This window comes from Crocodylus siamensis, chromosome 11, assembly GCF_052110815.1.
Source record: "Crocodylus siamensis isolate JL-2025a chromosome 11, ASM5211081v1, whole genome shotgun sequence".
NCBI classification, from domain to species: Eukaryota; Metazoa; Chordata; order Crocodylia; family Crocodylidae; genus Crocodylus; species Crocodylus siamensis.
Window position 1 is genome coordinate 50,618,386 of NC_143405.1, and position 14,704 is coordinate 50,633,089.

Below are 14,704 nucleotides of genomic sequence, written 5' to 3' on the forward strand. Positions count from 1 at the left end.
TTGATACTGGGTTTGAGGCTGAAGCCTTTACAATGGGTATTTTACATGTTAAACAGTGTTAAAGTTAGAACGTGCTGGGAGCAATCACACATTAAGGATTAATATTGCTTCTTGTCTGCACAGCTCTGCACTGAAATTTAGGATGAAGTTACATGTTGCCCTCAGACCATACTAAGGGCACTTAAAACATGAGCATAACCACATTAAAGCTCATTAACTTATGCTTAGCGCTCTCCAAGCACCTCAAAATTATGCCACTTCAGGTGATGGTTAATTATGGGCCATACTACCTAGATCATGCTACGGTAACTTTAATCTGCTACATGGAGATAAAAATCTGCAGTTATACAGCATCCCAGGATGCACTGCTCCCAGCTTTTCTACCGCCCCACCCAGCAGGGACAGATTCCAGGGCTGGATCCAGACATGCAGGCACATGCATTTCCCTGAGGACAAACAGTAGCAGCATAACATGTGCCACTGCTACTTGTCCCCAGGGAGCACCTGTCCACGTGTGCTCTTGCACATGGCATGTTGCCCTGAGTAGGGTAGGGGAGGCTGGGGCCAGCACCTGGGCTGGCCCCTGCAGCCTTACCTGGGGTCCTGGAGACCTCCTGGGGCTCCAGCAGTGGCAGGGAGCCTGGCCAGCAACTGGAGCATGGCTCTGGTTGGCCAGGCTCCAGTTTTGGGAAGGGTACACTGCTGCCATGTGTGCCAACCTGCTCTTTCCTGCTGTAGGGTTTTTTTTGACACAGGCACCTTCTGGTATCAAAATCCATTCCCATGGTGCAAATTAGCAGCATGGGGAATGCCTGCATGTGTGGTGTATGACATGTGTGGTGCCACCTACTGCACATGCATGCTCGTGTGGACACACCCCAGGTGTCTTGGCTCCTAGCCATGCCCTTGCTCGCCAACCGTCTAGTGGCAAGTCAGAGCTGTGCAGGCAAGAAGCAATATTAATCCTTAATGTGTGATTGCTCCCAGCACGTTCTAACTTTAACACTGTTTAACACGCCACAGATTTAGTGTGGTCTAAGTACACCAGGGTGAAGATACACATTACATCTACGATGGAGATATGATCCTCAGATGAAGTCTGCCTTATTAAAACCCTATTGCACAAGAACACTTCTCCAGGACCTGCTTCTACGTTCAATGAAGTAAACAGGACTGTTTCTGCCACTTCCAGTGGGACTGAACATAAGCCACAAAAATCTCTTTATGATCTCCTTTGAGGAAATAGTGTGGTATTGTCCTGGAGCAGCCTGGGAAGAAAACTACAACTAAACTACAATTTGTCTCCTGCTTTCCCTATTGCTGTACTGCCTATTCAGCCCCGGGGTGGGGTATCAGACCCATGATCTATGCGCACCTTACTCCATGTGGTCCACCTGCACAAACTGGAATGAAGCCACCTCCGCTGCCAGGTAGAGGATGGGGAAGATGGCATGTCCCCTCTCGCAGCCTACTCAAACAGAAATGTTCCTTACTGTACATCAACTGTTTTGTGTCAGAAAGGGTTTCTGTAGAGTGTTTTTGTGCATCACTTCCAAGGCAAAGCTTTAAATTCCAAGCTGCCAAACCCCATAAACAAACCCAGTAGCATAACTTCCAAAGCATTGTGGAAAAAAGGAAAGAGAGGAGCTTGTGAGGAAAGGAAACACCTTTACTTCTCCATAACATGAATGTTTCCTCAGATTTTCCATGGGGAGGGGTGGATTGAAACCTTCCACTTATCCAACCTACTGAATGGGCATTAGGGATGGTGACATCTATGCAAAAGACGTGTGCTGGACCCAACAACAGCTAAAATAACCCAAATATTCTGTACCTAGGATTTTTGGACCCTTTTTAGGTACTTGATAGACCTCAAAAATCATAAGCAAACTGAATTCTCAAAAAATCATTTGCCATTTCATAGGGAAAATGTAAAAATAGTTCTGTGGAAGCAGTCTGGTCAGCTCTAAAGCTAGTCAGGTAGCAAAAAGAGAAAGAAAAGTTACTGTGAGTATTTGACACTGAGAGAAAACTTGAGTGTAGACTATTAGCCAGTGAACTTTACTCACCTCTTTGCACAAACAAACCAAAGGATCAAATGCTTAATTAAACAGAATCCCTTCCCAACACCACTGTCACAGGAGGATATAGCTGCCAATTCTGGGAGTAGGAAGCCAGTGACTTAAGACACCTAATGAGAATGAAACGGTTAGTGAGAAAGTCGATTTACCTCAATCTCCCTCAAAAGTTCAGACTGGCCGCATGTTTCCAAGTCCTCCAAAGCTTCTCCAAAAACACGCCAAAAACTATCCTCGTGTGTGGTCTCAAGGCCGTTTTGGCGGTTGGGATATCTGTTGTAACGTAGGAACCAAAAATGGTCAGCACTCTTCTGCAGCAGGATGAAAGCCGCAAGGCTAGAGCAAGTGGCTCACCAGTAAAAGCAGAGACTTGAAGAGTCTTCATATACAAACGCAAACAACATGAACTTTTCGGGCAAAGGAGTCCAAATATAAAACCTCCATGCACTTACTAACAGGGCAAGAGTCTTTCAAAGGAAGAATTAAGTTGGTGTAGTAATGTCAAGTTCAAAAGGGTAAATAAAAATGCCTGTAGGAAGATTGTAGGTTTAGGAAGACGTTTTGGTGAAATAGAGAAGTGAAAGAAAAAGGATGCATTATGGGTAAACCAGGAGCCTCAGAGACTGTTAGTACAAAGGCTGATGGGACAGAGTTCAGATCTGAGACACAGAACACCTGAGAAGAGAGAAAAACACAGAGGGTAACAGACATGGTGAGAAAATGAGAAATACATTAGGTTTCTGTGAGTGTAAATAATGTAAGAAGATGTATATAAAAATGATTGCCCTAGACTGGCCAAGTACATAACATTGCAATCAACTGTATAGTGAGCTTTAGAGTACAACCCCTATGAAACCCCAATTTCATTCTGTTAACTTTGATAGTAGAGAGGGTGGTGGTACAATTAGGACACTCCCACTCCTATGCAACAATCATTGGACTTATAGCAGCCCATTGAGTAGTTAGGCACCCATTTAGAAGATTATACCAGTTCTACCAGTATTGACTATTATGTATACACTGGATCTCCTCACAAATGCAGCGTTCGTGTCTCTAGGAGTAAGGCAGGAGGCTTAACTCTGATAGACCTGTGAGGCAACTGGCAATTAAATGCATGGATATCCTCCAAAATGACTTGGGAAATTAATGCCCAGGAAATTCTTGGTATTATTGTTTGGATTACAGTAGCACAAGGAGGCATTGTGTAAAACAGTGCCTATAACAAAGCGCTTGGTCTAGTGTTATGTGGTCTTTAAGGAAGTCTTCTGTAAGCCAACAATTCATTACAAAAATGCCTAAAGAAAGAGTCAGTACAACAGCCCCCAGGTCATCAGTGCCACTAGAGCTGTCCTAGAGCAGCTGCTACCCATATGATTAGTAAATACTTAAACATAAAGTTTTATCATTACAGTGTCTTGAAACAATGCATATGCTGGACTGAATATGTTTTAGCTGAGAAGAGAGGCCTGTCTCAGTGCTATTGAGCATAAGTTAAATATTATTTTATTTGAGCACAAATGAAAAAGTGGTTGCTTGTGTTCAACTGAGTGATTGAAAGAGCCCCTATCTTCATACGAATTCAGGCCCAGGTCCTACAAAGCTTTATGCACATGCATAATATGGCATACTTTGAGTAGGCCCACTGGGTTCAACAGGACTACTCACAGTACAGAAATTCAAGCACACAAGCAATTTTTTTGCACAATCAGGACTGCAGGGATTTTCAGCACATGCAGTTATTTGGGTATCAGCTTTCAACTCAAGCCTTTAGTTTATTGTGCTAGGCAGATAAAAATGGATGTTATCAACACAAAATCTCCTTTATATTAAGGTTACTTGCTATCACAATGCTCAAGACTCAAATTTTGCATTTCTTTCTTTCCTTCCATCCTTTCCTGTAAGGTGTCCAGTGAGAGAGATGTAGTCATTAAAGTTCCTTGTCTCTTGAATCAGGAAGTCAAACATCTCATTATTAAAAATGCATTCAGGACTCTATATGGATGAACATGGGGCTCTTACAACTGTAGCAGCAGAGTCTTCTATGAAAGTAACAGGGATGAGAGAATAATTTTTTCTCTTGTAATGAGAGGATCTGGTACAATCAGTCATGGCTTGAACATCATTGCCTGTTTTCCAAGGCTCTCAGTCAAAATACGCAGGGCTTTAAGAGCTCAGATTACAGCTGGCAAGAGGCTTCCTGTGGGAAGCCATTAACAATAGGTGACCTCTTTGAAGTTGGCTCTTCTTGATGGGGACCAAAAGGAGTATCAGTTTCCTTCCAGTTTTATTCCTTTTCAATAGGTGGAAATGGCCATGAGATGTTCTCATATTTTTGTTTTGACAAACAAAAATTAAAAAAAAAACAACCCAACAACACGACACACAGAACTATGGGGATTTTGGAGGATGTCAAGGGTAGGATTAGTCACAAAATAAACGCACCTCGCTGCTGGACATGCAAGGGGTCACCCCTGGGTCTCCCTCATAGAAGGGCTGTGAGGAACTTCCTAGCAACCTTGTGTGGGTAGAGGAACAAGTAGGAGTGATTTGCAGTGGTAGAAGTGAAGGATGGCTATAACCTTCCCCTCCACAGCCAACCCAGAATCCTTTATGTAAAAGCCTTTCTAAACTGACGGTTTCAGTTCAGCCCCACTAGGTCGCCTTGACTTTTGTTTCTGTTTTTTTTTTTGACAGTGGGGCTATGCAGTGGTAGAAGGCACAGATCAAGGTGAGCAAGAGAAAGCATCAGACCATAATTTCCAGCAGATGCAAGGTTGTAAGCGTACTACTTGGTTATCCTTTCATCAGCAAGTGCAGCGTGACCAGCAGTAAAGGTCACCTCTGACAAGTAACATGTTATCTTAGTTGCTTCAGTTGTTTGCAGCAAAAATTTGTTCAACTTATAATGAGGACCCACCTCTCAGGTATTTTATCTGTTCTTTACGATGGTTTCATTGTTTAATGCCACCCTAAAATTGCCTTGCGCTTAAGAGGCACTCTGCCAATGCCTGTCATAGGGGGAGATTTCATGGTACATAAACTTATTCAAAGCCTAGGTATTACATATGTCAGATAAATTACCAATATGCCACAGGTCTTTATAAAATGCCTAACTGAAATATAAGATGTGTTTGCAAACTGTTACAGACATCCCTCATCCTATTCCTAAACACACACAGACACACACACACAATGACAGACTCAATTTAGACAGTACATTTGAGGTAGTAGATAGGTTGGCATAAATAGGCTGAATTAAAACTGTAGGCTGTCACCATGGTACCCAAGTCAACACTGTACATGACTATGATGAGACAGTACAGGTATAGTAATAGAAAAGTGTATGTGTTTTGGGGAAATTACCACATTTCACACTGATCTGTCGTAACTGTATTGTGTGATCATCATGCTATGATAAGTGGAAACTAACCCTTTGTCATTTAGCAGCTGTTCATACCTGTGTTGGTTGTTCCCATTTGATCTCACTTAATGTAGGACAAGAGCAGACAAAATATATACAAGAGATCAACAGACATGAGATCACAAGTGAGAAGTCCCCCCTCACTTCTTAAAGTGGAATCACTGCTTTGTCTCTCCACAATTGCAATATAGTTGCCTATGCATTCAATCTGCACTCTTGATTATTACAATACAAATGAAGTGTCCATGTGAACTATCCTACTGTTGTAGTTGTAAATTGATGTTCTGCCCACTCCTCACCCCTGAGCAAATGGTTCCTCCTACTTGCATGCATCCCCCAACTTCTTGCAATTAATATACGATCAAAACCTGTCAGCATGCATGTGCACACACACGAACACTCACCTCCCTGCTTTCTTCAGCCCCTACATACCTGCTAGGTTTGTCCCAGTCATCTTCACCGAAGCTCCCATCCATATAGGGATAATTCTTCCTGGGATCCCCAGGAGGAGTGCTGTTCTTCTGCCTGCTATGTCTCCACTCATGTGGATGTAGGGCAATACCAGCTGCTTGTGGTATGTACGTACCTAGGAAATGGGGAAGGGTGGAAGAAAGAAGAATACATTACTTTCTCAGAAAACCATAATGATGTATTAGATCCAGAACAATGATTGCCTTTTTGTCCCAGAACTGAATTTGTTCTCAGAAGAATTTACCACACTACAGTTGTACTGAAACCAAGCCTTTCAGTAGTGACGCCATCAACTAAAAACCCACTAGCCAGGGGTAACGCATGCGAGATTCTAAGGTCTGATGAGGTCAAATAGCTAAAGGGAAGTCAAAGTATGACAAATTTGTGCTAAAATTAAACTACAATTTTATGAGGTTAATTAGCTATTAATACAACTCACCTAGAAGTATGGTGGTTTCTCAGTCATTTGAAGTCTTTAAATCAAGTTCAGATGTCTTTCAGCTCAAACAGAACACATTGGTTTAAATCCAAATCAAAGCCCAGTGAAGCCAGGAGTCTTTCTACTGAGTACAATGGGCTTTGCATCAGGCCTTTTATGCAGCAATCAGGCAATGAAACCTTTTTGCTTGTGTTCTGCAGCGGATCAAATGGATAACTGCAATGGTGGGAAGGGAGGGTTTCCCCTTCATTTCAATATACGTTTTTAGTACTTTTTTAGATACTAAGTAAACCAAACTAGTTGATATGGCCCCAGGAGAGCCTGCATGGTGGGGACACCCTGCCATTACCCTACCAATCAGCACTGCTCCTTTTTTGGAGCAAGCTCTTCTGGGGGTTAAACAGCAGTCACAGTGACTGACATTTTTGACTCTCTGGCTCATTTGCTAACTTTCAGTTCTCTTAGTAAAAAAATATATAGAACAAACCCAAGTGCCTTTGAACTATCAGATGGAAAATCATACAGATCAAAGCCAGACAAAGCAAAAAACCATTGGTCAAATTTCTGAATCCTACAGAGCCATCAAGTCTTTGCATATTTTGTAAAGTTTGCTGTTTCTAATGGGCATGGGTACGACTGACTTCCCCCCACAATTTCATAGATTTCATAGACATCAGGGATGGAAAGGACCTTGGGAGATCATCGAGTCCAGCCCCCTGCCCAAAGGGCAGGAAGTCAGCTGGGGTCATAGGATCCCAGCAAGATAAGCATCCAATTTACTCTTGAAGGTGTTCAATGTAGGTGCTTGAACCACCTCTGATGGCAGGCTGCTCCAGACCTTGGGGGCTCAGACAGTAAAGAAATTCTTCCTTATGTCCAGCCTGAAACGGTCTTGCAGGAGTTTGTGACTGTTCGACCTAGTCATCCCTTGGGGCGCTCTGGTGAACAAACGTTCCCCCAGATCCTGGTGGTCACCCCTGATAAACTTATAGGTGGCCATCAGATTACCCCTGAGCCTGCGCTTTTCCAGGCTAAAGAGTCCCATGGCTCTCAGCCTGTCATCGTAAGATCTGTTTTCCTGACCTCTGATCATGCGCGTGGCTCTCTCTGGACTCTCTCAAGCTTCTCCACATCCTTTTTGAATTGTGGAGCCCAAAACTGGACGCAGTACTCCAGCTGCGGCCTCACCAAGGCTGAGTACAAGGGGAGAATGACGTCCCAGGATTTGCTCGAGAAGCATCTATGGATGCAAGCCAACATTTTGGTCGCTTTACTAGCCGCAGCATCGCATTGCAGGCTCATGTTCATCTTGTGGTCAATGATGACCCCCAAGTCTCTTTCTTCTGTAGTGTTATCCAACGTATCCTGAAAGAAACCCCCCCTTCCTCCCCCATATCCATACAGCTTTGAAAACAAAGTGCATAGGGCTTCCCCTCAGAAGGGAAGTCCGCATGTCCAGTTGCAAAAACACATCAGTATAAACTTAAATGACTCCTGGGACTGATCCATGTACAGGATTGCTGATGTCAGCAAGATAAAAACTTTTAATAAGAGCCCATTTACTGTTCTGTAACAGACAGCAGCACACGCTGGACTTATGCCAGGTGACACTTTGTACTTGGCAGACACCGTTCTCAAAGACAGCAAATTCTGTATGGAAATTAGAGCTACGATATCCCTCTCTGCCTAAGAGATTTTAGCACACAATCCCCTCTTCAGTTTTAAAGGGATTTGGATGCTCAATTCTTGTTAGGCAGCTCTGGAAATTCTATCGTCTTAACTGTCCCAGTTTCCTGCAAGACAGCAGATAGAGGCTAAGAGACAAGAATTTGGAATAGCATCCCAATAACTTAAATTCCCTCGGTGCAAGTAGGGTAACAATCTGCAGGGAACCTGCAGGTTATAATGGGAGTTGTGGGAGGGTTCACCTGGAGCTTCTAGGACAATAGCATGGAGAGCAAGTACATGCATGACTAAAAGCAGTGCTCTGCAGGTCCGGATTAATCCATAGGAAAACTAGGCTCATGCCTAGGGCTATTCCTGCGGGGAGAATGGCCCCGTCCACCACCCTTCCCTTCCCCTCCGCTGGCCTCACTACCACAGCGGCTGCTTCCTAGCAGTGGCTCCAAGCCCCACTCCCTGCAGACGGCAGCACCAGGGTGGGACAGGGGGGTCTCAACTGGCCCAGAGCCCACAAGTTTGCCTAGAGCCCAACCAAAGGGTTAATCTGGCCCTGGTGCTCTGAATAAATATCCAGTTGCTATAGTCCAAATAGGGTTCCTTTCTTATTGAATAGGTCCCTGTACATGAAACAAGAGAATACTTTCCTACAGAGGAGTATAATCATGGTACCCTGGCTGGTACCAAGAAAATCTCCAAGCTCAGGGAAAATTTGTGGCAGAAATGTGAACCTTTCTGTGGAGAGACCAAACTCAGATCCAGCAACAAGTGCCACAGTTCTGCTCCTGCAAAGAGATCGTGGCAGGACTGGGACCCAAAGGTCAGGAGGCAGTCTAAGGAAATGTATTATATGATAACTGCCATACTGGGTTAGACTGAGGGTCCATATAGCCCAGGATCTTGTTTCTGACAATGGCAAGTACTAGGAGATATAGTGTATTACATATGACAATATATAATGTAATGGTGGACAGACACACACACACACACACGCACAGAGCAGTAAAAGTGCATTGTGCTAGCTCAAAGCGATCTGGTCTCATATGTACATAATAAGCATATATCCCACTTCCCTTCACATCATGAGAATGACAATAGAAGAATATCCCCTGTTCCTTTAACCAGGAACATTTATTTTGACACCACAGTACATTATTTCAGGTACACAGTTAGGATGCACCAGTAAGTATCAACACACCGCAGGTCTCAAATGGGCCAAAGTGGCACAGACAGATTTTTCCAAACACAGCATTACTTAGCAATTCAAATGCTGTCCACAATGAAATAAACAGATTTTGTATTCCCCACCCACCTCCTCTGCCCCCTGTCTATTCAATGTTTCAGGGAAAGCCTCAGAGCCTTTCCAAGAAAACTTGCACACTACAAGCCATACATGCTTTGCCAAGTGAACAGGAAGAGGTAGCAGAGAAACACATAATTAGAGGAGACTTGACCTCCCAAGCAGCCAAGAGCAATGGAAATACCCAGAGACAATGCCAGCATTTTCTAAGAAAATGCCATGGTCCATTATTTTCTGCAGCTGAGCGGTCTCCGTGTGCAGAAAGGTTAGGCTGTTCTGAAACAAGCTTGCCAGGGTCTTACAACAACTGAGAACATCACCGCGTCAGAACAACAGGGTCTTCCTACTCAAACCCCTATGCTGGTAGGGGGCTGCATTTCCCAGGGCTGTGGAGGGAAACACATGGATGTATCTGGCTCTCACGCAGGTGGCATCAACAGAGCCGTCTCCCTCTATTCAGCCCCACACACAAAAAGGTCTTTCTTTCAGCAGTGGTGCCCCCTTGTGATACGGTTGCAGCACAGTCGGCTGCCACCAGCTTGCCCATATGCTTCTCCCGGAGGATTTATTTTGTCCATTTAACAGCTTTGAATGGCATGTGGAGCTGAAACACACAGGATGTTTATTTGAATCTGCAGAGTGCGCCGTGCAGCTACCCCTCATAACATTACCCCAGCGCCCCGGGCATGAGCAAGCCTGCTCACCGCCTGCACTGTGTGCAAGGAGATGCTCTTTACTGTTACTAAATCCCATGCATCTGCCAACCAGACTGTTTAGCAAGCGCTTACTTCAAAGCATCCCTCTGCATCTCTCAGCGTTCCTCGCTCACTTCAGCCAGGTCAGTACCACACGATACAATGTATTATAAGCACACAAGGAGCACAAAAGCCTTGCAGCCAAGTTCCCTTTTAGGGGCACAGACATATGAGCAGAACTCCTTGTCCCTTGGTTTGCAGTTGCTTGGTTTTGCTTTACAGATAAAGTGCTAAGTTCCAATTTGACAGACGTATAAACTGCACTATTTTGGGGGCCAAGGGGCTCCTCTGAAGGCTGCCATCCTGGTTGTTTTCCTCATGCTCTCATAACAAACAAGAGCAATGGTTCAAACTAATGGAGCACAGACCCAGAATCAGTCCCTCCAGCATCAACATGTTGGTGTGGCTCTGTCCGGCTCCTTTCTCAGCTCATTGAGGTGGGAGGGAAGCTCACGCCTATAACATCCCATTACCCAACTGGCTGTTCTCAGGCTGTGTCTACTCTTACCATGCTCTGTTGCCAGAGCTTGAGGCAGCAGACAGTGGCTTTCACCACCAAAGCGACAGAGCACATACGTGCATAGGCCTTTTGGGTAGGTTCATGTGGCTCCATCCAGCCAAAGGGACCCCAGAGGCCACATGAAGCTTTGCTACACCCCGAGCAAAGCTGAAGTAACTGTGCTGGCAGGACAGAGTTCAGCTGGTGCACAGGGACTTTTGACACAGACATACTCACAGCTTTGCTGGAGCATAGGCTAGGCCAGGCCAGGCCTCATGCTACTCTGGCTTTCACTGTTTTTCTTCTGAGCCAATCCAACTTGGCTTCTATTTAATGGTTTTGAGACCATGTCAAATGCTTTACTGGCCATTAAAAATCTGTTACTATGACTCAAATCCCCTCACCAATGATTTTGGAGTTCTCTGTTTAAAACAGGAAAGCAGCCAAACTCAATAAGGCTCCTGCTTTACAACCCCAGTACTGATTTCTGCCCATGGTCCCTTGTGTCCTTCTCTCCTCTGATATCTGTTCCATTGTCTCACTGGTGGTGGTCAACTGCATTATGCGCTGGTTTAACTCTTTGGCCCAGTGTTTAAGGGGAAATTCTAATGTAGCTATATGGTTTTCCTTGATACAGAAAGAAACTGATGTATCTGTGAAGGGTAGAAAATTCAGAAGTTACAGTCATACTTCAGGGACTGAGTTATTCCTTGTGCAGAGAAGCAAAATGCTACTAGTTACATGAACAGCGTATGGATTTCAAATGTCTTGTTTACTACAGGCTATGGCAAATATTTAAACAGATGCAAAAACCCCATCCTCCGGTGCAAAAGCAGGATTCTATTTCCAACTCTGCCACTCATTTTCTGTTTTGACCCCAGGCAACTCATTTAAACTCTTTTCCTCAGTTTATCCATCTTGCGAATCAGAAGCAACATTAAGTCACCTTTGTAAAATGCTTTGAGGTTCTCAGGCAAGAGCAGAAATCATAGAAAATGAGGGTTGGAAGGGACCTCAGGTGGTCATCTGGTCCAACCCCCTGCTCAAAGCAGGACCATAAGTGCAACACAATACTAGAATTAGTACTGGGAATTCAGGACTGGCTTGGATACTCAACCAAATGCTGGCTAGTTATTGAACCCCTTAGTTCTACACATAGTTGTTAAGGAAAGTCCACATAAATGACCCATGGTAGTTCAACGCTTCAGTGCCCCCCAGGATGAACAAGTCATGTACATCTATTTAGAGCTCAGACTCTCTGTGAGTTCGAGGCAAGGCTAAGACAGCTCACCTTATACTTGGCTTGGCTCACACATCCATTGGACACAAACTCACCTTGGCTTCCATACCCGGCATCGATGCCCGAGCCGTCCCAGGATTCCATAGCACTGTCCACACTCGGGATCGTGGTGGAGTAGATCTCAGAGAGTTTGCTAGTTTTCTGAGAGTCGGTCAGTTCATCTTCTGGGTCACTCGCTTCATTTATGCTCCCTGACTTCTTGGGATAGGACTCTGGAACCAAAACACATTGCTTGTGCTTTCATATTTTTCCGAGTACAAGTGGGATACATTTTACTTGATGAAGATGATCAGAAACTGAAGATGTGTTCTGATAAACACATTTCCTTAGGTGATGGGCTACGGGGAGTTATGTTCAGACACTGGAGCAAGTCAAAGTGAAGATATCCCCTTCCTTATTCCTTGAAAACCAGGTCTCCTATGAAATAAATTTTCACTGAACTTCAAACTTCCTATCCCCCAAGGCACTAAACTTGGCACCAGCTAGTCACCTTTTACTATGGGTCTTACAGATCTTCTTAAGAGACTGTTTAGAGCATCAAGGCTTCCTGAGAAAGGAGTATATATACACATGCCCTTCTATATATGCATCTGCTTCAGTATAATGTTGAGCAGAAGAGCAAGACTCTGTAGCTAGGAACCTCTGCGTTTTTAATATCAGCAGGAGTTTTAGGGCACTTCAGTTAAAACGTCCCCAATCTTAGCTGTGATCAATGTCCCAGTGTCTCAGAGGAAGACCACAAAACCAGCCAACCAACATTTCCCACCCCACCCCCTAGCAAACCCAAAAGCCTGAGCAAACTCCTGAGGCTTACTATAGACCACCACTGACTGAAACCGCCTCCAGTGACATTACTGCAAAGCTGGAAGGGACAGCTAACTTTTTCCACTTCTTAGGAAACCTGTTTTCATATTACTCGGATTAGAACCATTTCCAGCAGCAAGTGTCTAACAGAGTTTGCTGACACAGACAGTGAATTTTTATGTTATTTTAGAAAGGTTCCCCTAAAACCTTTTAGCCAAATCTGCACAGCATGGTACAGACAAGGCCTTAAACCCCATGTATAATTTCACAATCCCCTGCTGACACTTGGTTACTTTCTGTAAATACAAAATTAATCCAACTATTTCCCCAGACCAGGGCTTGGAGACATGGAAACCTGGATTATGATCTGAATGCCCCAGCTCAGAGGCCTCTGTATTTCATTTTAGAGATAACAGGCCTTTTTATTAAGCATACTCTACTGATGGGATCAGTTTCTTAGCACAGCCATTTATCTGTAGCGAACATTTTAAGGCCTCATTAATTAGGCAGCCCGTCGGGCTTCATCACTCCCACCTCCCATTCTCAGGTTTCTACGGTCAGAGCTTCAGCAGGAATGGAGGCCCCTCTACAAGTGTGCAGTGCTCATCAAATGAGGACAAATTCTTTTGCCAAGCAAAGTTAAGCACCCTTAAGAAGTCCCCACTTCCCAAACTTTAATAGGATTGCTCACCATGCTTAACCTAAGATTACTTTGAAATTCCAATTACTCATGATTCATTCTTACTGGTTAATGAGAACTTCACTGATGCTTGCATCTCTTCAATCATGTTAGTGGTTTACAGAGAGCTTCCACCAAGTGGCAACAGGAAGCAATGCTTATTTTGGAGAAGGGCTACAAAATTGAGCATAGTGGACAATACACAGACATAAGACCAGTTTTCAGCTGGCCACAGTTTTGCCTTTCAGACAGGCACCTCCCTCTTCAAGCCTCAGATTCATCTGCAAATTGGGGGCAACAATACTAAATTTATTCGTACAACACTGAGATTTATGCATAACTAGTGCCATGTAAGACAGGGGTATCGTAATTATTTCTCCAGACAACTTGAACCTACAAATCCAGACATGACTTCCCACATGTGTAGACTTCCTTGGAGATTTGGGCACTTCCTACTTCCCAAAGAACTAGAAAGAAGGAAGAAGTAGAAGGTCTAGGAGGTGCCAAGGTTTAGTACAAAAATGAAAATTAACAGAGGGAGGAGGAGAAGAAGGATTGGAGATAGGTCATGAGACTTTGTGAAGGGTTGAGTTTGACTGAAAATTGGCAGGGGCATCTGGGAAGAAGTTTTATATGAATATATATAAAATTTAATCCTACCCTGATTGATTACCCCATGCCTAGGAACGATAAACCTTAAGTTATTTTTACAAGTGACCCACCTACCCTGGATGGGCCTCCTTTCCCTTCAGTGCTGCATCAGGATGCAAGACTGCCAAGCTGCAGGGAGGGGGTAGTTAGGAAAGACAGCCTGGGGAAGAGATCCTAAAACAAAAGCAGGTGGCTTTGAAGAGGATCTTAGGACCTTTAAACAGGACAACAGCCAGCATGAAACCTAGCTCATTTCCAAAAGCTGAATTAAGAAGCAGGCTTTTTCTCCCCAGGGACTGCCTGGCATTTCTTGCTAATTTGTATAGTTTTATTCAAAAAGAAAACCCACATGTTTCTATTTTTAAAGTGCTTCATTCTCCCTTTCTGCTGGGTGAAACACCTTCAGGGAAAACTGTGAAGTCACTGCTCTATAGTGCTGTTATGAAAAACATATTATAAATAAGTAGGAATTCTATCTAATTTCTTCCTGTTGTAGACTGGTACACACTCCTTTAAATGCCCATAGGTTGGTATTTGGAGAAAGAGAGGTGATTCTTAGACTGACTGTGTTTCCTCGTATTGTTTTATTTTAAATATATATTTTGTTATTAGTAATTTTTTTTTCCA

General features: G+C 43.9%; 1 protein-coding gene across 3 annotated transcripts in view; it reads right to left on the reverse strand.

The window, feature by feature from the left end:
• The window catches only part of GRIP2 (glutamate receptor interacting protein 2), a 165,741-nt gene that overhangs the window by 14,052 nt on the left and 136,985 nt on the right, over positions 1-14,704 (reverse strand). For all 3 annotated transcript variants that reach the window (XM_090021476.1, XM_090021480.1, XM_090021479.1), the window contains exons 19-21: positions 11,979-12,155; positions 5,932-6,085; positions 2,231-2,351 (exon numbers count right to left, since the gene is read on the reverse strand). In XM_090021476.1, coding sequence (XP_089877602.1) covers positions 2,231-2,351; positions 5,932-6,085; positions 11,979-12,155 — 452 coding nt within the window. The remainder of the gene's footprint in view (positions 1-2,230; positions 2,352-5,931; positions 6,086-11,978; positions 12,156-14,704) is intronic.